Source organism: Hoplias malabaricus, chromosome 1, assembly GCF_029633855.1.
Source record: "Hoplias malabaricus isolate fHopMal1 chromosome 1, fHopMal1.hap1, whole genome shotgun sequence".
In the NCBI taxonomy this organism is placed as follows: Eukaryota; Metazoa; Chordata; class Actinopteri; order Characiformes; family Erythrinidae; genus Hoplias; species Hoplias malabaricus.
Window position 1 is genome coordinate 29,777,881 of NC_089800.1, and position 27,910 is coordinate 29,805,790.

At 43.0% G+C, this 27,910-nt stretch overlaps 1 protein-coding gene across 2 annotated transcripts in view; it reads right to left on the reverse strand.

The window, feature by feature from the left end:
- Positions 1-3,254: 3,254 nt before the first annotated feature.
- Positions 3,255-27,910, reverse strand: part of si:ch211-267e7.3 (ADAMTS-like protein 2) — a 40,615-nt gene continuing 15,959 nt past the window's right edge. The window contains exons 3-18 of one of the 2 annotated variants that reach the window (XM_066661696.1): positions 27,192-27,267; positions 26,879-26,981; positions 24,222-24,367; positions 23,237-23,360; positions 21,072-21,152; positions 20,756-20,931; positions 17,223-17,643; positions 15,553-15,919; positions 15,307-15,410; positions 12,932-13,058; positions 12,196-12,409; positions 10,505-10,660; positions 6,445-6,615; positions 5,490-5,666; positions 3,895-4,039; positions 3,255-3,376 (exon numbers count right to left, since the gene is read on the reverse strand). In XM_066661696.1, coding sequence (XP_066517793.1) covers positions 3,255-3,376; positions 3,895-4,039; positions 5,490-5,666; positions 6,445-6,615; positions 10,505-10,660; positions 12,196-12,409; positions 12,932-13,058; positions 15,307-15,410; positions 15,553-15,919; positions 17,223-17,643; positions 20,756-20,931; positions 21,072-21,152; positions 23,237-23,360; positions 24,222-24,367; positions 26,879-26,981; positions 27,192-27,267 — 2,710 coding nt within the window. The remainder of the gene's footprint in view (positions 3,377-3,894; positions 4,040-5,489; positions 5,667-6,444; positions 6,616-10,504; positions 10,661-12,195; positions 12,410-12,931; positions 13,059-15,306; positions 15,411-15,552; positions 15,920-17,222; positions 17,644-20,755; positions 20,932-21,071; positions 21,153-23,236; positions 23,361-24,221; positions 24,368-26,878; positions 26,982-27,191; positions 27,268-27,910) is intronic. The other variant, XR_010800436.1, reaches the window with a different exon arrangement.

Sequence of the window (27,910 nt, forward strand, 5' to 3'; positions counted from 1 at the left end):
GTAGGTTTACCTCAAAATTACAGCTTCAAAATCATTGTGATGATTCACTGAACTGTAATAGGGAGAGTAGAGCCTCTGACATTGCTAATCTGGGTTTAGCATTTCAGAAACTGCACTATGTAGCAAATGAAGGAGAGGAAACCAACACCCCCCCCCACACACCCTTCTCCCCCTTTCCACTTGATTCAGAACAGTGCTGTAAAAGTTAATTATACATTGCAATTGAAGGGGGAGCCCAGGAGAAAAGAATAAAATATCTATAATTTATCTATAAATCTATAAATATACAGAAACACAGATACTAAATTAAGATTGAGAACTGTTCTTGACTGCTGAGTTCTGGTGGTGTAAACATTTCCTAAAGAGCTGGTCACTGTTGTGTTGTTTCAGAGCCACCTTCGTGCAGAATTTCACTGAGTTCTGGGTGGGTGTGAGAAGCTCTCGGATTATGTTCACTGGAGAAATCCCAAACTCGACTCTGGCTCCAAACTCGAATGTGACCAATGTTCTGTCCACCACTCAGAACAGCAGCTCTTCCCTCTCCTTTTGCTTCTCTCTCCTCATGATGCTCCTGACTCGCCTTCACTGAGCAAAATTACTGTCTCATAATACCATTTAATAATTATGATTCATTATTTCATAATGACTCGCTGTATCATAGTTATGGCTCACTATCTCCAACCCCGTCTCACCCCTATTTGTAATCTTGTCGCATATACAGGAGAGTGCATTCCTTGACGTATTGGGAAATTAACAAATCCTTTTATCTGACCCTCATACCAATGACCAACTTTCTCATAGTTATGATTCACTTTCAAATAATGACTTACCATTTCATAATGATGTATCATCTCATACTAAGGACTGTCTCATTGTTATGAATTAGCATCTCATAACTGACTCACTCTCATCATCAATATTTCATAATGACTTAAGAGTTAAGAAGAGTTAAACTAAATGTCACTAAATGTCAATATTATGACACTGTTAATTATAAGATAGCAATTCATAATTATGAGAAGCTGGGGTGGTTTCCCAGACAGAGATTAAGCCTAGTCTTGGACTAGATCCTCCTTTCAATTGAAAAATCACAATTCAATATGCTGTGCTTTCCAAGACTAGGCTTAATGCTTGTCTGAGAAACCACACTACTAAGTCTTAAATTTAATCCAGTAAAGTAAGGGTTATACCAGTCTCCAGACAGTTGTTGTCCAGTTTAGTCCACTCTGTAGAAAAATATAAGGCAACATGTGCATGATAAAGCCTGTAAAATTAAAAATACAAGACCTACTTCACAAATGAAAATATTTTGTTCAGATGTTGACTTTTCCTCAGGTGTAGATGTGTAAAATATTGTATATTTAGCATATTTTTAAAAGTAATATTTAAATGTCTTGTGACCGTTTTTTTTTTGTCTGTCAATTTTATCAGCTCCATTCAAGGGCACTTTGTATTAAAAAAAAAAATTACACCCTCCCACTTCTGTTTATTTCAATGTATGAACACACACACATACACACACACAGGTGTTGTGTATATCTACTGGTCAGCACAGCGGCTACCCAGTACTGACTTTATTTCATTTTTATTTTCTGTATCACGTGACCACAAAACACATTCAAAACAAAAAGAGGAAACTGTACAAATAATGAGAGAGAGAGAGAAGAGAGGAAGTTGAAACAAACATACAGTACAACATGAGTAGATAGTCCCAGACACTGGGCTACACTGAAAAACTGATGCACTCATATTACTTGATTCCAAAGTGTCATGGCCATGAATATCATACCTCACATCAACAGTAATATTCGCAAAGGTAAATAAAACCACACAAATACAAAGAGGTTGATGTAAATATGTTATTCATGTGGAGGAGTTGTACAGTCGTGTGCAAAACATCAGGGTATACTGAAATCCATCATGGTTGGTTTACACATCATTTATACAGAACATACTAATGTGCATTTTAAACCTGAAACATAGAGGAGGAGGAGACAACTCAACATGGTGTCTGTATAGAGCAAAAGCCCTGCCCTTCAGTACAAAATAGCCAATCAGTTCACTTTAATTCAATTAAACACCATTGCCTTAGTTTTGGGTTTTAGAGGGAGATAGGAAATAGATATCATATACTAAAACTTGTAAGTACGAAGCCAAATTTATTTTGTCCCCATCAGAATGTGTTAAGGCAGTTTGACCAGTGGTGACAAAACTTTTGCACAGGACTGTAAAAATCATCGCATCACCTTTTTTTTTTCAGTGCAAGAAGACAAAGTTGTCTTCAGGACCAGTGACATGGAGACTGCAGTCCAGTCTCAGGAGCTGCCTGGAGGGGCCTGTGGTGCAGGGCCCTTTATTATAGCACCGTTTTTATGCAGCTTGCGTATAGTCTGGGGTAAAACTGCCCCTAGCCTTTACACCAACCTGACCCCAAATATGTATCCCTTTAGTTTGGGCGCAGTTTTGATTACATATTCAGGGACAGGCTGGAACAGAATTTGGGAGATAAAGTTTGGTGTAAAACTTTTGTCACTGTACCCCAAACTGTCCTCTAAACCATCTGGTTTTAAACTGCCCCAAAACTATTCCCCAACCTGCCTCAGGATGCATTTTGGCTAGTTTTGGGTACACTTTGTGATGAGATTTAGGGTACATGTTGGAGTAGGTAGAGTTTTGAGGTACAGTCGTAATTCAGATTTGGGGTACACATTAGTGGGCAGTGTGGGGAATACATATTAAGGTGGGGTTTGGGTGCAGGGGGGGTTTGTTTGGGATAAAATCTGGAATACAGGGCACAGTTTGAGATTCAGTTTGGGTGCAGTTTGGGTGTAGTTTTGGATTCATGTTGGGTGACATTTGTGTGTAGTTTAGGGTTTAAGCTGAGTGTAGTTTGGGGTTCAGATTAGGTGTAGTTTGAAGCTCAGGTTGGGGTTCAGTTTGGAGTTAAAGTTGGGTGCAGTTTGGGGTTTAAGGTGGGTATAGATTGGAGTTCAAGTTGTGTGTTGTTTGGGGTTAAGGGTTGGTGCAGTTTTGGGTTCAGGCTGGGTATATTTTGGGGTTCAGTTTGGGTGTAGCTTGGGGTTCAGGTTGGGTATAGTTTGGGGTTTTGGCTGGGTATAGCTTTGGTGCAATCTGGGGTTCAGGTTGGGTATAGTTTGGGGTTCAGGTTGGGTGTAGTTTGGAAGGGATTACAGTGCGTGGGTGAGGGAGGTTTCACATTGTGTGGAATGCCACGGCCAGGCTCCAGTGGCTCTTCACTGGCCTTTAGACCTGCAGGACAGACAGCAGACCTTGCTGTAGTACCAGTGTGTGCACAGGTTGACCCGCAGGACCAGAGCGCAGTTGGTTGTCGGCTTGTCCTGACACATATCTTCAGCTGGAGGAGACGGGGACAGAACACAACTCTTTTGTCTTTTAGAAATTCTTGGTGTTGACGGCAGTATTGCTGTAACTATTGCGGGTAAGAAACTTATTAAACTAAAGAGAAATTATGGGACTCCTAAGAACCTTTGAAGACCTGGAACAAATTTTTATTACCACTGCACAGCAGTACAAAGTTATTTAATGCCTGCATTTAACCCATTTTACCACACTTCCATCACTCCCCTGCCCATATTTATCTTCCTGCATGTCCCAAGCCTACTTTTCAGTCCCAAGCCTACTTTTCTGACCTTACCACTGTGAAAAGAACACCTCAGCACTATGGGTGTGAACGGCTGCGGAGCTGCATTTGAACATCAGTTTATACTTACACTTGCCAAACTGCATTGGAAAACTGAAAGTGAATCTTAATGGAATAAAAGGACCAAAGGACAATGAAGGTAGCCACAGACTGAAAGTCAGAGAAGCAGCTTGGGACTGGAATTTATACTAAACTGTGTGTGTGGTAGTTACCTGGTGCCTCTGTGGGACAGGTCTGTATCTCACAGCTCTGTCTAGCCTGTGGTTTGAGCGCTGAATCACAGCTGTGTCCAATCTCGTCTCCCTGATAACACTTCACCTCCCTTAACCGCACACCACTTCCACATGTCTTGCTGCACTGCACACACACACACACACACACACACACACACACACACACACACACACACACACACACACATTAATTCAAATGTGTACTGAAACACACTTCCAGAGAGCTAAGGTTACTAAAAGAATATGTATTCCAATACACCCATTAATGGCTCAGTACCAATAATTAAGGCTCTGTTCAAACTCTGTAAAGCAGGTGTTGACCAGAGCTTGAGGGATATAAGACCTGAATCAAGAGGTTTACTTATTTAATAGGAAGCTTTTATGCTTTAAAATCTCACTCTCCAGTTTAAATAATGTCTCCCGTTAGTGATGCGATCAGTAAATGTTGTGTGTAAAATTACCTACAAGTTTCAAAACTTTTGACCATCATAGTTTGGCCCAGGTCTCACTCGTAAAAAACAGACTGTTCACCCCAAAGGGATCACTTTAACCAGATCATCCGCATAATTCACTTTACCTGTCAGTGGCTTTAATCTTTTGGATGAACTTAGAAATACTTCTTAGAAAGGTTTACACAGTAGTGTAGTGTTGACTGAAGTATTCATTGCTTTGTTGTTAACAACATAATGTTGTACACTCTGCAAAGTAGACATACTCAAGAAAGTGGCCCCTGAGTTTTTTTTTTTTTAAGAGATTAGCTTCACCTCTCAGAGCCATAATTATACTCATGTATATCATTACATTTAATCTCTGTAACTTTAGAGCTGCTGTGTGTGTGTATTAACAAATACAAACAAATCTATCAAACAGTATTTCTAAACGTGATTATTTATTCTTTAAATTGGTTCTATATATATATATATATATATATATATATATATATATATATATATATATATAAATAAAATAAATATAATCATTCATTCATTCATTATCTATTCATCATTCATAACCGCTTTTCCAGTTCAGGGTCGCGGTGTGTCCAGAGCCTACCTGGAATCATTGGGCGCAAGGCAGAAATACACCCTGGAGGGGGCGCCGAATGAAACGGTTTATGTTTCAAATAAACCTCTAATATTAGTGCAGAAGCTCCAGGCCACTAGATGTCAATATAATGACTGGCTGACCCTTCAATGAAATACTAGGTAAGATTTATTTTTGCTCCTGGGCTCCCCCTACTGTTGAAGAGTGTAATTTATTTTTACAAAGCTGTGAATGTGTGAGTGTTTGTCACCCTGCGAATGACTGGCACCCCCTCCAGGGTGTGTTCACGCCTTGCGCCCAGTGATTCTGGGTAGGCTCCAGACCCACTATGACCCTGAATTGGTTAGGGGTTTCAGACAATAAATGAATAAATTAATTAATGCTCTGAAATCAAGGGGGGGGGGGTCCAAAAGTTACACAGTGCAGTTTCTGCAGTGCTGAGCCTGGAGTAGCAATAACATATGCTCTATTGCTCTATTCTTCCTATTACAACTGAAGGTGCCAGCGACTTGAAGGTGTTGCTGAGTTACCTGTGACCAGGCCGTTGTAAACCATTTGGAGCAGGGTCTCTCAAAGCAGTCTGTGCTTTGCTCAGGCTTCAGAATGCCAGAGCATGCACTTTCTGGATACTCCTTAAACACGCCATCCTCCAGCCCTGCACACACGACCTGCCGGACCTTCAGCCCCCGGCCACATGAGGCATTACACTGCGCACACACACACACACACACACACACACACACTATAACACTTACAGAGTAAAGAAGAAGAAAGGAACATTTATCTAACCCTTAATGTTTTAAACTGGCTGAGGCTGAGACCTCTCAAAATCACTTATGATTCCCTGGACTTTAGCAGGAGAGGAGCACACGCTTTCTTCAAGATACAAAATGCCAGCCACTACCACTTTTCAAACTCCTGTTAACACTAACACTTTGAGGAGAACACTAAATATCCAGATCTGTCTCCAAGACTGTACTTGTGTGATGGGGAAGAGTTGGGCCATACTAAACACCCAGAGAAATGTACTCTCCTGAACTTCTGACCTCTGAATCTCTGAACATCGGCTAATGACTTACAAGAGCCTCCTCTGTAACAGTGGAGCAAGGCAGGGGCACACCCTGGGCAAGATTCCGTCCACGAAAAGGCGATTTTCTGAAATAATCAGTCAATCAAAAGTGTATTTGAGCTAGAGCAGGTTGGGCATTTGCTGTGATTGTGGGAACGCTGCTTAGATACACACAAATTATAATAATTTATTGTAAGGGTTACTATGCTTAGTTCATGTATTTAGAGATGCCAGTGACAGAAATTAGTAGCATTCAAACTCTACCATTAACATTAATAGCATTAAATAACTCTAAATTAAATGATAACGTTATAAACGTTGAGTCGAGTGACCTTGCTTCAGTCGATATGTGACAGCTTTGAGCTGCATGTTAATCTATAAAAACTTCTACATAAATAAAACTTCATAATCATTACCTGCTCCCACTCTTGCTCCACCCAGTGGGCAGGGCAGTTCCTGTCGCCACATGGATGAACGTCCAGGGGTTTCAGCTCTGGATCACACTGGACATCTGAAATTACTTTACCATTTCCACTCTTACACACCACATGGCGGGTCATCCGGCCTTCTCCACATGGCCCTGAGCACTGACAATCCGGCACAAACATACACACACACACGCAAACAATAGCATGAAGGCCCAAACTTTTATCAACATATCACATGCCCCACCAGGGGCAACAGCACACCGGATATTATCTACACACCATACAAGTGCTGTTTAAAGGCTCAAGCTCATCCACCTTTTTAAACCTGCAAGTTATAAAAAACAACACGGTCTGACCGTGCAAGATAGAAACAACTGCAATCCGTAGCTGCCATGCACAAAAACACTCCATCTGCATTGCTCCAGAGCTCCAGTCCACTGAGGAGCCAACCAATATACAGAATCCTATTTACGCCCTACAGGAGCCAATGAGGTCACATCTGTCAAAAGCTCTGCAAGTTACTAAAAGCAGCTTATTTTTCACACCCAGACAACTATGATCAGTCAATGTTTATATGTTCACTTATCACCTAATGTGGAAAAAAAACATGGTTTTTACACATCTATTTTATGCTGTTTCAGTGATGTTTCATGTCCACTCCATTGGCTTCCCATGACAATGGGAGACATTATGTTCTTGTATTAATCTTGTTTTAAATGTGGTGGCTGTCACGCCTTCGTCCTGTCAGTCTGTTGTCCCCGCCATGTGCTTTACTTGCACATGGCTATGTTTTGTTTATATCCTTGTCTCCGCCCTCGTCCGTGTCATGTGTTAGCCCGTCCTCGTTATCTGTCCAGGTGTGTCTCGTTTGTGTCTGTATTTAAGCCCTCTTGTGTCACGTCCTGTTGGTCGTTCATTTCATTCACATTTCTCGTTTCTCCTCTGTCATGTTATTTGTCTGTCTCCGTAGTTTCCCTCGTCGTCGTTTCGTTCCCCAGTCTAGTCTGTCTCTGTGATAGTTTCGTTTCATTTCTTGTGTTATGGTTTCCTTTGTAGCTTGTCTTTGTTTTGTCATACATTTTGTTATTAAATAAACCTCAGTCAGTCCGCTCCGTGATTCCTGACAGAATGCACGACCCCCAGGACGCAGCTAGCACAGAAAATATGTTCGACAGGGCTGCGATGTGGAGTAGCCGGCTCCGGCAGATACACGCCAGCGTTAATCAACGCCTACAGGAGGAGGCAGCTCGTGAATCGAGTGATTACGCCAGCGCGAGTCGTAAGAGTCGGCGGAAAAAGCGTGCTGGAGTCCCCCCCTCGCTGGGGGATTACCCCCTCAGTTCCGGGGAAATTTTTTGGGGGGAGTTAAGGGTAGGGGCTGTTAGCCTCACCTCTGTAGCTCTGAGGTCTGAGGCTAACAGGGGCGCACCTCGAGGGGATCTAATGGGTGCGCCTGTGAAACCCCCTAAACCCTTTACAGCTCCAGCGCGAGCCCGGCGAGCAGCACAAACCCCTGTCCTCGAGAGCGCGGCGCGCGCCTCTCCTGTCTTCGTGAGCGCGACGCGCGCCTCTCCTGTCTTCATGGACGACGTCGCAGATTCCTCTGCCTCCGTGGAAGACGTCGCAGATTCCTCTGCCTCCGTGGACGTCGTCGCAGGTTCCCCTGCCTCCTTGGACGTCGCTCCTGTCCCCGTGACTATGGCGGCACCGGCCGCTCCTGTCCCCGTGACTATGGCGGCACCGGCCGCTCCTGTCCCCGTGACTATGGCGGCACCGGCCGCTCCTGTCCCCGTGACTATGGCGGCACCGGCCGCTCCTGTCCCCGTGACTATGGCGGCACCGGCCGCTCCTGTCCCCGTGACTATGGCGGCACCGGCCGCTCCTGTCCCCGTGACTATGGCGGCACCGGCCGCTCCTGTCCCCGTGACTATGGCGGCACCGGCCGCTCCTGTCCCCGTGACTATGGCGGCACCGGCCGCTCCTGTCCCCGTGACTATGGCGGCACCGGCCGCTCCTGTCCCCGTGACTATGGCGGCACCGGCCGCTCCTGTCCCCGTGACTATGGCGGCACCGGCCGCTCCTGTCCCCGTGACTATGGCGGCACCGGCCGCTCCTGTCCCCGTGACTGTGGCTACGGCCTCTCCTGTCCCCGTGACTGTGGCTACGGCCTCTCCTGTCCCCGTGACTGTGGCTACGGCCTCTCCTGTCCCCGTGACTGTGGCTACGGCCTCTCCTGTCCCCGTGACTGTGGCTACGGCCTCTCCTGTCCCCGTGACTGTGGCTACGGCCTCTCCTGTCCCCGTGACTGTGGCTACGGCCTCTCCTGTCCCCGTGACTGTGGCTACGGCCTCTCCTGTCCCCTTGACTGTGGCTACGGCCGCTCCTGTCTATGTCCGTAGGTCGGCCCGAAGGACTTCAGGGCCGATCCCCAGAACTGTGCCCAGGCTGGTTCCTCAGACTGCCCCACAGACATTAGCCAGTCCTGGGCACCCCCCTGTTATATTGGTTCCCTTGTCTGTCCCAGTCTTGATTCCTGTCTCTGTCCTTGTCCCTGTGCCCGTGTCAGCCTTTGTCTCTGTCCCTGTCCCGGTCACTGTGTTTGTGTCAGTCCCTGTTCCCCTGTCAAGTCCTGTCCAGTCTCCGTTTCAACCCCCTGTTCAGTCCCCTGCTAGTCATGTCCAGTCTCCGTATCCGTCCAATGTCCAGTCACCCGTCTTGTCTCCGGTCCAGTCTCTGTTTCAAATCCCTGTCCAGTCTCAAGCCCCGTCTCCGTTTCAACCCTCTGTCTTGTCTCCTGTCCAGTCCCGTTACTCCTGTCCAGTCCCCGTTTCAACCCTCTGTCTTGTCTCACGTCCAGTTCCCGTATCCGTCCAATGTCCAGTCACCTGTCTTGTCTCCGGTCCAGTTTCCCTTTCAATCCCCTGTCCAGTCTCCAGTCCCGTCTCCGTTTCAGTCTAGTGTCATGTCACCTGTCCTGTCTTCTGTCCAGTCACGTACCCCTGTCCAGTCTAACGTTCCTATCCTGTCCAGTGTCTTGTCACCAGTCTCTGCTCCCGTCCAGTCCCAGCACCAAATCCTGTCACCTGTCCCGTCTTCTGTCCAGTCCCTGTTTCCATCCAGTGTCATGTCCAATGTCAAAAACCCTGTCAAGTCCCATGTGTCCACTCCTGTCCTGTCCAGTCTGTTCTCGTCTCTTGTTGCCCCCCTTTGTCAGTCTCCTGTCATGTCCCATGTCCCGTCTCGTATATTCGGTCCTGTCGTGTCCCCAGCTCCTGTGTCTGTTCCCGTCCTGTCCTGAGTCCTGTCACCCGTTGGTTTGTTGTCCTGTCTTGTTGTCCGTGCCCTCTCCTGTGCCAGCTCCTGGGGGGTTTAGGAGTACGCGCCCGGGAGTTGCGCGTTCTTGGGGGGGGCATCTGTCACACCTTCGTCCTGTCAGTCTGTTGTCCCCGCCATGTGCTTTACTTGCACATGGCTATGTTTTGTTTATATCCTTGTCTCCGCCCTCGTCCCGCCTCCTCGTCCGTGTCATGTCTTAGCCCGTCCTCGTTATCTGTCCAGGTGTGTCTCATTTGTGTCTGTATTTAAGCCCTCTTGTGTCACGTCCTGTTGGTCGTTCATTTCATTCACATTTCTCGTTTCTCCTCTGTCATGTTATTTGTCTGTCTCCGTAGTTTCCCTCGTCGTCGTTTCGTTCCCCAGTCTAGTCTGTCTCTGTGATAGTTTCGTTTCATTTCTTGTGTTATGGTTTCCTTTGTAGCTTGTCTTTGTTTTGTCATACATTTTGTTATTAAATACCCTCCGTGTTTTAGCAAATGCGTCCGCCTCAGTCAGTCCGCTCCGTGATTCCTGACAGTGGCGCAGAGAATGATCTATTAGATCTCTATTTTATTAGATAATATTATACCCTTATTTTTTCCACATTTTTCTACATACATTTTATAATTTATATTTTGGTTTTTTAATAGTTTGGTTTTTTTGTTTTACTTTGCAGCTCAGGTGTAAAAACACATATAAATTCCCCCAGCTTAAAGCAGCAGAAAAGACTCACCGGACCCCAGTCTGAGACTGTCCACCTGCGGTCACAAGGCGGACCCTCACACTCTCTCTGAGCAAGGGGCCGAGTAGAATCATTACAAAGAAGAGTGTCCATTGAACAACGGACCTCCCGACTCCTCACACCACGACCACCACACCGTGCTGAACACTGCAGAAAACACACACATGCAGAGTTACAGAGCTGCCTACTGCATTTTCGGTATGTTAGATTTAAAAAATAAAAATAAATATATATATCATTAACAGATCAAGAACAGAACAAATTGATTATGTTTTTGCAGTGCTTTTTCCTGATGGAGCTCATAATGAATACAGCGACCAATAATTCTTCTCATCCTACATTTTCAAATAATTATATTGTAGGTTATTTTTTGTTAAATACAATGACAGCTGACATATTTAAATCTTCACATCAAATGCAAAAGAGCAGAGAATGTTTTTGCTTTTTTTTTTTAAAACAAAACGTGACCCTAAACCTCATTTAGTCACTACTCGAAATAAAAATATATTTTAGAAAAGTGGCTTTTTACATCACGTATGTGGAGAAACGCTGCTAAAAAAAAGTCAGCACCCCCCCCCCCCCCACTTAGAACACTCTTGATAACTACAGTGCCCATCAAAGGCTTTGTTTAAAGGAGGGCCAGTGTTTATCATTTTTACCCCTTTAGAGTAAGAGTGAAGGTATTATTCATTCATTATCTGTAACCGCTTATCCAGTTCAGTGTCGCAGTGGGTCCGGGCCTACCTAGAATTATTGGGCGCAAGGCAGGAACACACCCTGGAGGTGCGTCAGTCCTTCACAGGGCACCACACACTCACACATTCACTCACACATACGGACACCTTTTGAGTCGCCAATCCACCTACCAACGTGTGTTTTTGGACTGAGGAAACCGGAGCACCCAGAGGAAACGCACGCAGACACAGGGAGAACACGCCAAACTCCTCACAGTCACCCGGAGGGGGACTCGAACCCACAACCCTGGAGCTGTCTGATTGCGAGACTACCTGCTGTACCACTGTGTCGCCCAACAGTGAAGGTATAATAACTAGGTAATACACACAGAATTACAAATCTAAAAGCATACACAATCTATCAATTCTAATTTCTTCCTCATCTCTGTCTCAAATAACTTCATGAGGAGAATCCTGAGATATAAAGACCATGCTAAAACCAATACTTGGGGCCAACCGGTGATTTCAAATGTTGTCAAAACATAACCAACACAATATGGAGATTCCTGACAGCATGGGTTATGAACACAGAACAATTCGAGAAGCGGCGTGGACACAACCAGAACCAGTCACTAAATATAACCCATGGCAACAAACCACTAAATTAGCGACAGGTTATTATGTCATTATGTTATCACACACTTGTGTCATTTGATATAACACAATTAGGTAGAGGTAGAGACATGAGGTCATATGTTATATGCTAGGAACTGAAAGCGTGAATTCAAGGCATAATGGCTCCTAGTAATAGAGGGTGTCCCAAAAGTAAGAAGACAGAAAAGAAATTAAATTTATGTTGTAATATTCAAATAATTTCTTCTTAAATAATAGTTCTCAAAAATGTTATTTATCTAAGCCCCACTTCTTGGACAGTCCCTGAAAGAAATCATTTATACTCCATAGAGTGTGTTCACCACAAAGGGTTGTCTGTGTTTAAATGGTCCTGACCTCGGACCACTCGGACACCTCCCACTGGGGTCCACAGGATTTACTCTTGCAGGCCTTTCGAGCCATGGGCTTCTGCAGGTCAGTGGAGTGGCACAGGTCATCATACACAGAGCTGTCGAACCCTGGAGCCATCATCTTCCAGCAGCGCACGGTCCGGAACTGAAAGCCCTCGCCACATGTCCGAGAACATTCACTCCAGCGGCTCGTTTCCCACCTGTTTCATACGTAAACACACACACCATCCCATACACACATACATGTTCAGGTTACACACAAAAGCTATATTTAAACAACAGGTCTATAACACTCCAGAATAGCTGCACATAAACCCATGGTCACTTTTACTGTTGCATGATAACTGGAGATATATGACCCTTAAAACTTCACAGCACTGAGCTGTGAAGCAGTGGAACTGTAGTTAGTTGTGTTTATGATCCTGAACTATGTATCAGTAAATGACCTCATCCGCAAGGTTGCAAACTCAAATGCATATTGCTACATCTTGTGGGGCATTTTTTCCAACCACTGCGTATACAACAACATTGGAACTCAACACATTTGGAGGAGAATGCTAACAACTACTGATAATTTTTCTACTGTAACAGGCAGAGAAAGAGAGAGAGAGAGAGAGAGAGAGAGGTGTGCAATTTTATTATTTTTTGAAGTTCCAGCTATGGGCTGCTCCCTAATAGACAAATCTAACGTATTACAGGCAGACGGTAATACTCGCTCTGACCTGGGGGGGCACTCTTTCCCGGTGCATAACTCATGAGTGGGCTCAGGTCGAGTCAAAGCATCACAGTAACTTTCCTCCACCTCAGAACCATCAGACTTCACACAGAGAGCATAGGACGAGCTGATCCCTACAGTTGGGGGGGAGGGTATAAAGAGGAGTAGAGAGCATATCTAAAGATGAACAGGCATATATTATTTGTTGTAAACTTGCATAAAATCCAGTTTAAAAGTTTGTATAACCAAGAGATCATTAACAATCTTATTAGTTTAATAGAATTCCTCTACTTTAATGGTTTGGTGTCGTAAAAATGAAATCATCAAATTTACAAATAGCTTATTAGTATTTCTCTCTGACAACAACTCTATAACTTACAAAATGGAAAAGGAAAACAAAGGGGTTTGTTTTGTGTGAGTGTGTGAAAACTTGATATTACATTGTGGGAACCATAACATGTTCCAACTCACATTGTTTGGAAAAGTCTTCATTATAGCCGCTATGAAAAGCACTTCCTCATAATGTTAATTATTACATTTTAAGGTGATGTCATTTGGCTAGTGTTAGTTGTAGTTATGGTTAAGGTCAAGGCAAGTTCAGGGTTGGGGTATGTGGTAGTTATGTTTCAGGCTGAGGAACCCAGGAAAAACTCATTGAAAAAATGCAGAGAAAAGTGGCAAGTGGCATAAAAAAGCCCTTGGGGTAAGGCCCCATTTACACGGATCTGGCTTTTTTTTTTTTTAATACCTCCATTCAGATGAATACACAAACAGTTGCATTATGGTGCCAATCCAGTAGGGGGCCATAGTATCTCTTAAAGAGAGACCTCAAAACACCATGGGGCATGAAAGAAAGAGGTTTTATCCCAAATCACTCCATACTCAATATGTAGGGCACTACACAACTCAAATAATTATTAAATCTAGATCTTAATGATGCACTATATATTTCTAATACAACATCATTTATATTTATTCATATGTGGGAATCTGAAATCTAGTGCTATCTGCGTGTGTACTTTGTTGTCTTTTCTTCATCATCATTATCATCATCTTTGCCGCTTTATACATTTCAGTGTCGCGGTGGCAACAAGGCAAGTAAAGAAGCCCAGGGCATCTCTGTGGCATTCCCAGGCCAGTTGGGAGATAAAATCCCTCCAGCGTGTCCTAGGTCTAACTGGGGTCTCCTTCCAGACGTGCCTAATATATCTCCATTGTGAGGTGTCCAGAAGGCATCCATATCAGATGCAGGAACCACCTCAGATGGCTCCTGTCAATACGAAGGAGTAGTGACTCTACTCTGAGCTCCTCACACGATCACAGAGAGTTTGCCCATCAAAGAAAACTCGTTTCAGCTGCTCGTATCCACGATCTCGTCATTTCAGCCATTAGAGCTCATGATCATAGGTGAGAGTGGGTATGTAGACAGACTGGTAAATTGAGAGATTTGCTTTACGGCTCAGCTCTTCACCACAATGGTCCGCTACAGTGACCACATTACTGCAAACGCGGCACCTAACCTACAGACAACCTCACAATCCCTCTTCCCATTACTTGTGAACAGGAACCCAAGATACTTGGACACCTTCACTGGGGGTAGGTCCTCATTGTAGTTTTATGACTTATGTAATTCACTAAATAGGAAATGAGGAGCTATTTGAATTTCAGCCAGAGACAGCTGACATGTGTGTCTCAAAAATTCTTCATATTCTTCGTCCAAACAAAAACAATGACAACAGTATATTTTTTACAAAAAATCTCCACCTTGGAGAGCATTTCAAAGCCATCAAGTTTGCAGTGACCTAAAACAACTTTTTCATGTGGACAGGAGGCCAACACACAGACAAAAACACTTGGGATCTGTCTGGATCAGTGAGGATGGTGTCAGAACCTAGACCAAATCAGTTGGAACTCAATGAATTTGGGCTCAATAATGGCCACGATGGACCAACCATATTTAGCCCAATATGTTCTTTTACCAGTTCTATTATTAATTCCCATTTTTATTTATTTTTTTTTTTTACAATTTTTTTCTATTAATCTTTATTTTAATGAATATTACATTTATTTTTTTTACTTAATGTTTGTTAAGCGCTCTGAGCTGTTGGAGGTTATAAAAATTGTTATAAAAATAAAATTATTATTATTATTATTATAAGACATATTCTGCTTGGTGTGTACAGTTAAGGTACAGGGTGAGGATTAGGGTTAAGGTTCCTGTTAAGGTTTAGGGTCAGGATTAAGGTTAGTTTAAGGCAAGTAGTTGTTATGATTAAGGTTGACTATTAGAGGAAAGAAATGGAGGTCTATGTAACACTATCTGTAACTATGAAGACAAGAATATGTGTGTGTGTGTGTGTGTGTGTTGGCTGATAATTGCACCTGTGGTACATGTTGAACTGCAGGGTGCGTACGCAGATACCTTCCATCTGTACATATCAGCCAGGCTGGGGTCACGGTCGAGAGACACCACCTCAAACTCATTACTGCAAAGGAGAGACAGAGAGAAATAATCAGATCATGATCTAAATCTAAAGTAAAACTATACCTCTGTTACTCAGTAAATGTATTGAAAACTTTGTGTCACTGGTTATATGTTATTTTCCAGCCATGTAAACGGCATCTCACCTCTCAGTGTGAGGGAGCTGCAGTGGCGCCCCCTGCTGGATCTGGAGGATATTGGTGTGGTGAGCTGCAGTGCTGTTGGACTGAGAATCCGAGTGTGTCTCTATATCTAGGTCCAGGTCCAGGTCCAGGTCCAGGTCTCCCTCAGACACGTGCGGATCCAGACTGCCGTGATAAACCTCCAGAGCCAGGCTGTTGTCCAGAGAGGAGTGGTTTAGCTTCAGCAGGGCACAGTCCGGGCAAAGGGGCCGGGTCTCTCCAGCCTGGGACAGCAGCTCGTAAAGCATACCCTTCACCAGCGGCTGACCACCAGCCTGTGAATCGTTCTTCACACCGGGCGAGTCACTTTCAACCAGGTTAGAGTCGGAACCTGGAGGAGCACAAAGATTTGCTTCAGACTGAAATATAAAACTGCTCAGTCCAGTCAAGTCACATTTATTTGTATAGTGCTTTTTACATCCTGGTGAGGTCACAAAACATCTTTACAAATATTGAGTGATTTAGTGATTGAGTGAAATTGAGTTAAATGAATATCGTCAGGTGAGCTGCCAAAGGCCACAGTGGCAGGAAAAACTCCCTCAAGGCTAGAGAAAGAAACCTTGGAAAGAACCAAGACTGACAGGGCACCACCCACCTCTGATCAAAGACTTTATTAACAATAGAGATTTAACATAAAGCCGCAGGTAGAAGCAGCCTTGGGCTCTCTGTAGATCATGGAGGTCTTAAGTTGAGGTCTGTGCTATTGTTGGTTGTTTTTCAACTCATACAAGGGTTATGTTGTATTTTTTGTGAGACATCCCCTTTATTGTGATTACTCCTATTTTTTGAGCTGTGTATTTAGAGACCTCCCTCTGGCTGTGGTTGGTACTTATCCCTGAGTTGTTTACGTGGAGATCTCCAGCTGGCCGTAATTGGTCACAAATCCTGGTCATTAGTTTGGAGACGTCCTCTTGATTTGATTTGTATTTTTTTTAAATGTAACCAGACATGTCATTAAAAAAAAGTTCTAGCAATCAACAGATGCCCCAACACCCACATTGACTGTGATTGGCCCTAATCTCTGAGTTATTTATTGAAACCTCCACTTGACTGTAATTGGTCACAATTTCTGACTCATTTATTTCGAGACCACCCAATGATTGTGACTGGTCCTAAATCCTGACTTATTTATTTGAGACTTTTCCATGACTGTGATTTGCCTGGTTACTGATATGTTACGTCAGATATTTCCCCTCAACTGAGACTGGGCTGAAACTTTGAGATATGTGTTTGGAGAACTCCCCGGCTCTGACTGTGATTGGCCCTTAAAGTTCTTTAAGTAGAGAGCTCATTATGGCTGTGATTGGTCCTAATTCCTGAATCGTTAGTTCTGGGACCTCCCTGAGTCATTTCTTGGAGACTTTTGTCCAGTGCGATTCGTCTGGTTCCTGATGATAGTACTGAGACACGCCCTGGACTGTGATTGGTCCTTTTCCCTGAGACAATAATTTGAGACCTCTCCTTGACTACAACTGGTCCTAATCCTTAAGACGTTTGTTCATTTGTTCTTACACCTCCTTTTCACTGTGATTGGCCCTAATCCCTCAGTCATTTGTTCTAAAACCTCATCGTCTGAGGATGGTGACCCGCCATAATCTCTGAGTAATTTGCTTGTCATGGTTCAGTGCACTTACCAAAGCTGCCCTGTGCATCTTGGCTGCGTACGCTATTCTCCAGCTCATTGCGGAGCTCTGCCGGCTTAAAGGGCTGAACCTTCGCTGGGTCACTGAGGTTGTGAGGAGCCTGGAGCTCCCACGGCACATCCTCCGGACGTCCTTGGATCTCCACTTTCTCTTTAAGACCAGAAGAAGCGCTCTGGTTCCCCTCTTTCCCCAACTCCCCACGAGCCTCGATCTCATTTCCAGAAACTGGGAGAACAGGAGAAGAGGTATTGACCACAGGCTCCAGGGGAGTGGAGACTTTGAGAGCCATGATGCTGCCCAGCTGAGGCTGCTCCAGGGTGGATAAGGATGGAGCAGCTGTCCTAGCCTCTGTGACTCGTGGCACTGTATACTCATATGTGATGTGAGGCATCTTTCCGTTGAGGTTGTAGTACTTTAAACAGAAAGAAAGACATAAGTTACTATGTTCAGTTCAATGAACTACGCCAGACAGACAGTAACTTCAGCCACAGCATCATTACGCAAAGTCGTGATGAAAACAAAAAAGAACTGGTCCACTATCATGTCCAGTTCCAGTGATGGAGGGTAAAGGGTTTAAAAAAATAGCTGCTTTTTAAATGACCTTGGGAAACACTCTGTTTGATGCCGTGTGGTTAACAATACCATTATGTTGATAACTGACTTGGATAAATATTTTATTTTACTTTATTTTAATGATGAATATTATAAACCCATGTTTACTGTTCTCTGAGATGGCCTCCCCCGATGCAAGTCTCAGACATCAGGCTATAATTGATATAAATCTGGATGCAATATGCAATAATGTACCATGTGAAAATAGTTTTGTTGTGCAGCTGCTTGTAAAAGTGAACTCAATTGCTTCAAATATTTACTGCAAACAACCCTGTCCACCTGCTCTCCAAGATGCTCAAAAGAGCAGAGTTACAGTGACTGTGCCAAACAAGCAGTCATGTGCCTGCAACCTTTCAGCGTTTATTTGTGCCTAGTGACAGCTTACATCATCACGTTGAGAGTGAACATAAACTATAGCACTGAAGGGATACATTTAAACAGCAATCATGTTCACAAAATTGTGATTTTCTTCTGTATTCTAGTGCAGTTTCTCATAGATATTCCTAACATTAGTTGTAATTGCTGGGCGCAAGGCGGGAACACACACTGGAGGGGGTGCCAGGGTGCCAGTCCTTCACAGGGCGACACACACTCGTACATTCACTCACACCTTTGGACAATTTTGAGTCGTCAATCCACCTACCAACGCACCAAACTCCTCACAGACAGGCTTGAACCCACAACCCCAGGACCCTGGAACTGTGTCAGTGACACTACCTGTTGTGCCACCGTGCTGCCTGACTATAAAAATGTGGTGGTTAAAGAAAATATAAGGAGCAACAGACAGAGCCAGAGCTTCAAACTCCCTATTGACCTACGGAAAGACCTTCAGAACAGCTCCTTATACAGATTAGATCTTTAATTAGGTGCTGGAACTCCCCGTATTACTGTCTTTTCTGTGGGATGGGGTGTAACCAATCAGTGCATGTTTTAGTTGCAGTACTTAAAAGTAAAAGGATAAATTCCTCATCACTCCTGCTGAAGGATCCATTTCCTCTTCCAGCATCTTCCCATGTTTTTAAAGTTTAAAATCATTTTTTCCCCAATCCAATTAAATCCCTTATTCTATGTGTTTGCTAAATTCTTGTCATTTTCCTTTGATCCTTGTGATCAACCCCCACTTTATATAATATTGCAAGCCCTGTGTCTGAAGTAAGTCAGGTGTAGGAATCAGAATATAATGGATTAACCAGCAGAAGGGGTTGCATGCAAGTTCTCTTATGTTATTTCATGTAACTGCTTTATTGAGAGCACACATGGCACACATTGCTGGGTTTAGTGGGGCATGTTGACTGGGTGGAGGGGCATTGCCCCACTAAATTATGTGCTCTGTCCAGAGCAATCAATCTCTGTTTATGGCTTTTCCTGGATGGGAAGCCAGTTAGAAATGAAGCAGGAACTGTAAAAACACCAGGAATCACTCTTCTTCTAAGTGGGTCATACCCCAAGAATCAAGCTCATCTTAGGACCCCCATGACCTCAGAAATATGACCCAGCTATTAAGTGGGCCCAGCTAGAAATCTCCTGATCTCCTCAGTGCTCCAAAAATTGGTTAAAGCTGCCCCATGCATCCGTCTCCATTAAGAGTCCTTAAGTCTCCAACCAATCCATGCATGATCTCACAGAGGTATTTAGCAAAACCAAAGACACATGTCCTGCTCCCTGTCGCCCCAGGGATGACACCATTAAACTTCTTGCTGGAGCTGCTGCTTTACACAATTGGGTTTGGTAGCAGAGACCTGGGCCATGGAGGGGTATTTTCAGGAGGTCAGGAGGAAAAACACACACACAAAAAAATAAAACCAATGCATACTGCCATGCAAACTTTCAGGTCCTCAATTCTAAATCACAGTTTAAATAGTTTAATTCCACTAGAACCTTCTAGTGCCTTCGGACTCAAATGTAGAGTACAACCAAGTTCACTATGTTGGATCTCACAAGCTACTTCTGGGGACGGGTTTTTTTTTAAAGTTTTTTAAAACGTTTTCAGACTGGATTAAGTTTAATCCAGAACTACCAGGATTTCAAGATCTCTAAAACAAATTATGCCAAAATATTTATTATTTTTGGAACATTTGAGTTGAAAATTTTTTGAAAAGTTGAACATTTTTTACTATGTATGTTTAAATAATATTTTATGGGTGTGAGTATTTTAATTATTACTGAATTGTTAATCCAGATTTAACCCCCTCTCAAGGTGGGATAAAAATCATCCTGGCATTTGGTATCAAAAGTATTCAAGATTTTACTTTCAGATTTAATCCAACTAGACTGCTTTAATAAAGTCAGATAACATTTGACAATCCAGCACCTGGACATTGCTAATATTTAGAAAAGGCATTTGGCAAATGCTTCTTTGGTTATAAGAAAAAATGCAAAGAATCCAAATAGAAATATTTTGCTCTATCTAATGGTGTTCTGTGCCCTGGGCTTTGGCTGGCATGGTTTCAGTATGTATGTGTATTCAGTAGTTTGTGTTCTTGTGTGTGTGTGTGTGCCAGATAGAGACGTCTAGATTCCAAAGAATCCAGAAATCCAAGAATCCAAAATTAATATTTCATGTCTATACACATTCAATTCCAGATAGTGTTTGTGTTAAACTTTTTTGAAATTTCACTTGGGTTGCATTTTAAGATTTAGCTCCCAGGAGAAAGGGGCTAGTATTTTTCGAAACATTATATATAATGATATTATTCTATATTAATTTATTGTCAAAATGTAGTATAGTATTGATTCAACATTTAATTAAAAGCACTGCAGCAATAACTTTACTTATTTATTAGTTAATTATATTAGTGACCTCTGTATGCATGTACATGTTTCTAGATTATTCAAACTAACCACCCAACATGCCCAGGACCTTATCTTATACTCAATAAAAAAATACCAGCAGTACATACCTATATACCTACCATGACGTTCAGTCCATGCTGGGTGGGGCCCTGGGCCATGATGTACTCAAACCCATCTGAGAAGAGGTTGGATGGCCTCCGGTATTTAAACACTGTTCCTGCTATGCGGAAGTTTCGCGGATTATCAATCACTGTGTTTCCATTGAAGAAGAAGTGACCAGCTTCATCAGACAGCGCTAGAGAAAAACAATTGTCAGTAAAGAACCAGCTTACTTTGTAAATATTAATTATGTGGGTTTTGATTAGACAGATTATATAGATAATCATGTGCTTATACTTCTGCAACAGTTAAATGGTATTCAGTGTATGATTTTACCCAAGATGTTCTCAGTTTTCCGTCGTTCAATAACTTGGATATCTGTGGCTCCAACAGGAATGTTGGTTATAAATGCATAGCCTGAGAAATAGTAGAAAATATTGTCAGATTAGTCTGTGTCATTATAAGATGCTGGATCAAGTCTGTATTGTTGCTGTCAGAAACAAACCATGCTTCTCCAAAAATGATACTTTCTGAAAAGTAGGAACAATGGTTCTTATTTGAAAGTAAGTTAATGAAACAATAATTCTTCCAAACTGTCTTGGTTCATTCATTATGCAACTTGCAAACAATATTTAATTATATGAGAAAATGAAAAATGACAAACATGGAGATACAAAATTATGCTCTAACAACAGTTACACACTTCCATTGGAGAACTACATGAGAGGAAATGACAAAACACTTTTTTTTGGAAAAGCATTGGAAATAAACCTGGGGGACCAAAGGATGCAGTGAATGGGATTGTAAAACTAATATTAACTCTGATATGTAATACATTATATATATATTATATAAGTTCTCAGTGTTGTTGTTTTTTGTTTTGTTTGTTTTTTTTAATGGTATTCTAAGTGTGTATAATGGATCTACTAAAAGACCCATTTTGCAAATTACATCAGGCAAAGTGCCAACTCGTTTATAAAAATCCACATTATATATTTTACAAAATATGTAAAATAATGTGTTAAAATGGGACAAAATGTTCTTTCTGTAATTATGAATTATTACATATTATAATGTGTTTACAAAATGTTTTAAAAATATCAATAAAATGTAAAATAGAGAATCTTAGACAAATGTAATTTTTCTGACAAATATTCTGACAGATTTAAACTGTGACCAGCATGTTAACTTTTAGCCAGATGCAGTCACGGTGCCGTTATATTGATTTTGCAGCTGATTTGGTTGCTTCTGATTGTTAAATTCTTCTACATGAGCTTGACCAAATTCTTATTGTGCTATATATTTCCACTTGAAAAATATAAATAAATAAATAAAAGGTAAGAAGATGAAAAATGCTATATTAAGGGAGAGGGAAGGAGCCAACTGAGCTCTCCTAGGACCTCTTAGCAGACTGAACCTGTGACTTCCCCAATGATGAGACCACTGGACCCCTCAGGAGCCCCTTTGCTTTTTGATGCCTGATACGATAAAAGCATGTATGAAATAGTGGGCTTATTTAGGCCGTAACGGTACTTTAAGAAGAAGTGTTTTAAAATAAGAGCGGTATTTCCAACAAGTGCTACGGGGGGGCAAATGTGTGTCTGCAGCGCTTTGCATTCTCTCCCTCCCTTAATGATATTTCTTATAGTTTTAGGGACATTTTAGACCTTCTAATGAGTTATTTAAAAAAACAAAAAACCTGTCTAGCACCAGCGACCTTCTGTGCAAACCTTATCTACTTTCTATAGAAGAGAATCGCCAGTAGCATGACTAGATTAGAACACTAGGACTCCGCAGCTTCTCTGCTTTGGGAGACACAGCTCCCTCGACGTGGCTCTTCTGCTCCAGAGACAGCAGCACAGTCGCACGGCAGCTCACACAAATCAGAATGAGCTACGAATGTGCAAAAAGTGCAGCCAAAGACACGTTTGGTTCCTTTTATGTTGAGATTATTCCTTTTTCCTATCTTCTGAACTGAGATCACATAATTGATTGAGGCATTGATTATGAATGTATGACATGGGGCTGAAGGCATGACTGGATGCAGAAAAGGCAAAACGTCACATGTGGCATCACACTTAACAAGCAGATACAGGCGATTTTGCAGACTGCCCTTAGTCTTAGAGAAAGTACATTGCTTTTCCTGATGTTTAGGCAGGTATCATATTGAAAGTCATAATTTTGGTATTGTGACAACACTAGATGGTAGGTGGATTGGCAACTCAAAAGTGTCTATAAGTGTGAGTGAATGTGCCGCCCCCTCCAGGGTCCACATGTACCCAGTGATTTTGGGTAGGATCCAGAACCACTGCGACCCTGAACTGGATAAGCGGTTACAGACAATGAATGAATGAATGAATGTTGGCTTTTCAATGGCTTGCAAGTTAATCCTATTGATCATGACATCATACGTCTCTCCCGCCAGTCAGGTAGGAACCCCTGATCTAGGAGTCTTAAAAACTGTGACTATTGTGACCGCTTAGTGCTAGTATAAGATATACCTAACTGTGTGATCCCTTTCCGGTAAGATCCTGACACACGGTAACATGAGTCTCCAGTTCCTCCACAGACGCCACACTTGTCCACAGTTTTACTGGAGTACAGCTTCCCATCACAGCCCACCACCTACACAACACCAGACACAGCACATCAGCACACACAGATGTTCTAAGTCGAGGTCTTCTTAAATATCAACAAAAAACTCATTTCATCATTTCAGTAACTGTTTTCATCCTTATCCGGGTCACGTGGGGTCCGCAGCTTATCCCAACACACACCAGACAGAGCACCCACTAAAAACGCACTTACACCAAGCACCTGCAGCTGTTGCCACACAACTCGGGTCACTGTCTGTGAGGAGTATGGGGTGTTCTCCCTGTGTCTGTGTGCGTTTCCACCCGCAGTCCCAACACATGTTTGTAAGGGCATATGTTCTGTGAAACTGTCCACAGGTGTGAATAAGTGACTGGGTGAGTGTGTGAAACTGTTCACATTTGTGTGAGTGACTGGGTGAGTGTATGAAACTGTCCACTTATGTGAGTGTGACTGGGTGAATGTGCCAAAATGTACATTGCGTGAATGTGTGAGTGACTGGGGGAATGCATATATTTGTCCACAGATTAGTGTTTGAGTGACTGGGTGAGTGTGTGGAATAGTCCACAGTGTGTGTGTGTGTTGCCCTGGAGTGTTTATGCCTAGTGTCTGGTAATTCTGGGTGGGCTCAGGACACACTGTGACTCTAAACAATATGAACAGAAGATAAATGAAAGGCATAGTAATATGTGCCTGCCCAAGTAGGGAACTGAACCCATTTGTGCCGTTTTGTTTCACAAAGTTATTCCCCATTTTCCCTTATACGCCTACCTTCCTCCATCCTCCAAAGCACTGTAAATGGATTCTGAGGTCTTTTAAGAATAAAGCAGTCTCTGTGGGCTGAAATATGAGTTATGATTTGAAGTGCCGTGCAGTGAGTGTGGAGTCTCCTACCTGGCAGTGGCCCTCGATGCAGACCCCCTTGTAGACCCCATCTCTGCAGAAGGTTCCATCTTGAGCCGGAACCAAGAGCTGCCTCTCCCCCGTGGTGGTGGTGCACTGGAGGTCACAAGGCTTGTTGGAAATGCTGATGTAATCATCTGGACAAGACATGACATCATCAGCTGTGTTAAACTCAGGCTCTAGGGAGGTCTCTCTGGAGATAGAAGTTCCTCATTGTGTTAAAGAAAAAGTCTATTTATTCTTCAGAGGCCACAGGCTTCGGAAATAACATCAAACACACATCTGTTATGTGGACCGGCTGGCCCAGTGCCATCAAATCTGAACAGCAGTGGAATGTTCCAGTGTGTTGTGTTGCAGGGAGGCTTCATACCAATGTAACCCACCCTCGGGAATGGGAATGGTAACCTTAATGAATTTGCTATTAGGATTGTGTCAAAGATATGTGTTTAATCATTCATTTAACCATGTAAGAATTTAAAAATGTAAGAATAATAATATAATAAAATATATAATAAACACAACAGTCCTCACAATAGCAAAACTGAAGGTGAAGAGGCTAGAGTTCTTTACCAGCAAAGAAGAACCACAGAACTGAGACTCTGCATTTAGCCCATCCATGGCCATTTCAACACACACACACACACACACATACCTCTAGGGGCAGTGGGCACACACCTCAGCCAGAGGGGCCTGGGAGCCTTTGGGTGTTAAAGTCGATTTGTGCTTCTTTGTCGGCTGTAATTGTACGTTGGTGTGTCTGTGTGGCTCTGCAAATACACAGCCACAACACTAGGGCTTAATCACAAACATTTTCCTCTACCCTGTTTAGTATACAATGTAGTGTAGTAGTTTTAGATTTATAAATCTGTAAAGTGCACTGTTTAGGGGTTAGGGCACTAATTGGAACAGAACATAGCTTACATGCGGTGCCATTTTCCCCTGCTTGATTCCCATTCCTCGTAGCAAGTATTTTTTTTTTTCTTCTGAGGGGTCTGTATTTTTTCCCTATTCAACTCTTATTTGTTCCGTGCTGTCCAAACCAATGTTTGAGGACATTTCTGGCGATGAATATGCTGTCCTCTGGCAGTCTCTGTAGTGTGGAGAAGATGAGCTTATTTTTCTGGACTTCCTTGGATCAGCTTGATCCATGTTTGTCCAACTGTGGACAATCACAGTCGTTACGCATAATTATATTTCTGGAGAGGAGTGCGTCAGGCTACAGCACAAGAAACGGTGTAGGGTTGGCATCTACCCTGGACATACGCACTGGATCTACATATATTTGATGCAGAAGTATAAAGCGGTTTTTATGTCATGTGGCTTCAAGGACACTGCAGTCATGGATGTTGAGGTAGGAGAATGTTTAAGTGCGGCTGGTGTAGCGGGAATCACACAGCAGACTGAGGTTCAATTCTCCATCTGGTTGAGACAAAATGAAGAGGCCTTGGGCAAGTCTCACCTTTGTATCATGATTAGAATTGTAAATCACTCTGGAGAAGATGTAAATGGTCCCACTGCTCCTATTTTTCCTGCCTGTACTCTGGATCGAAATGGCTCTATCCTTTAGGTCACATCTGCCCCATAGTTTGTGACAGATGTAATTTGAAATGCAAAACAAGAAAAATAATGTGAGCACTAATTTTAAATAAGGGCAGCTGTGAAGGAGTTATCAGAAACAGCTGAAAGATCTAGTCAGTGTTTGTGGATAAGGAGAACACAGACTAGTAGGGGAAATGCACTCTAGAGGTGCTGTTGTTGTGGTTAGTGATGTAGCATGTAAAGATCACATGGAACTGGTGGCACTAAGCATGCATTAACGGTGCCAGTGGGGCTTGGAATAGCCTTAGTCACCAGGAAGGCCAGTGTGGATTTACGGTTGCTGATGCTTAAGGGTAGGGCTGTAAAGCTAGCTTGGAGGGGGTGGTTCGGGGACACCAGACTTCACTGTTGAACCTTCTGGAGGTGTCGTGGGCATAATTCAGCAAAACACTGACGATGGGAGATGCCTACATATGACCCCTGTGAAGAGCTAGTGATGCAGTGGGTGGTTTGGGTACTCGTGTGATGGGCTCAATGTGTAACTGTAGATGTTAAGGGTAGTTGGTTGCTGATCAGACCATAAATGGCCACAGCAACCTTAGGATGTGGCTGCCGGTAGGAAGAGAGTGGGGTGGGCCCTATGTGAAGCTCTAATGGATATTTTACATATTATCTTGTGTAATAATAAGGTTAAAATGGTATCCCTGTCAATCAGGGATTTCAATATAAAACCAAAGAAGCTTTCAAAATATTACAGGTAAAAAGAGTTGGGTTGACTTTGTTCTTCATGCTTGATATTATATAGCCATGTTTAAAATAATGGTTTTAGCGGGACATATTGATTGGCTGATGAGATATTTTGATCGCATAAACTATTGTGGCAGCTGTGGAAGGTTAGCGAAGTGGGCTTAGGACAGGAACGTTGTTGGTTTGACTCCCAAGACCAGTAGGAAAAATGCTATGACTGGCAGCCTGATGTCCCACTAAAGGGTGTGCTCACTGCCCGTAGTGTACTTACGTACGCAGATATGTTCACTATCAGAAGAATTAAAGAGGCAGAAGCAACAATAGTCTAAGAATGAACATGAAAGAAAAGTTTCTTGCGTTACCTGGATAGAGCGGCACCCACTCGTACTGTCTCCGGCTGAAGGCTTTGGCATTGAACTGGGAGCACTGATGTTGTTTGAAGCTGATTCTGCTGTTGGGGCACGGCTGGGCACGGACCAGACATCAATAAATACACAGGCAGAGATTACATCTTTAAACTAAAACTGAGAGAACAACTGGCACAAGCCAGCTGGCTCTGGACATATACTCCACCCAAAAGAGTTCCTACACCATCAGCTAATTCTGCTTAGCCTTTTATTACACCCAGACAAAGAACTGGAGTCATGAATATGCCTGGCGAGCACAAAGCTTTACCTGGTTGGTACACAGCTGGTACTGCTTCGGCGATCCAGCGCAGAAGGAGCTGTTGATTTTGTGTGTCGTTGTCAGCCTGAAAGAAGAAAATAAAGATATGATCACAAAGTGTGCCATAAGTTAATTGTCTTTGGACAGAAACTATGAGACAAAAGTATTAAAGGTTACGTTAAAAAAAAAACATGTTATAAAGTTCAGTTGCTTCCTCAAAATTTGTTGCTCTCCAATCTATAACGTAAATGGGTTACAAAAATCAAAGTGTCTCAGTCCAAAATGCTAGGATTCCTCTTTTTGCTCACAGCAGAAAAACTGTAGTTGAGGAATTTGGACAACAAAGAGACCTCCAAACTCTGAAAAGCACTTTGCTCTTCCTGCTCCATAGTGGGTAATATTGATTTATATTTGCTGTCGTATGTATGAAAGTAAACATAGACAGAAACACACAACAGCACAGTGGCTTAGTGGTTAGCACGTTCGCCTCCCAGCGCTGGGATCTTGGGTTCAAGTCCCATCTGGGTGGAGTTTCCATGTTCTCCCTGTGTCTGCGTGGGTTTCCTCCGGGGGCTCCGGTTTCCTCCCACAGTCCAAAAACATGGAGGGTAGGTGAATTGGCTTCTGTCTAATAACTGTCCTAGTGAATGAGTGTGTATGTGAATGAATGTCTGTATGCGTGAACCCAGATATGGATTGGCGCTCTGTCCTGGGTGAAATCCTAGTGC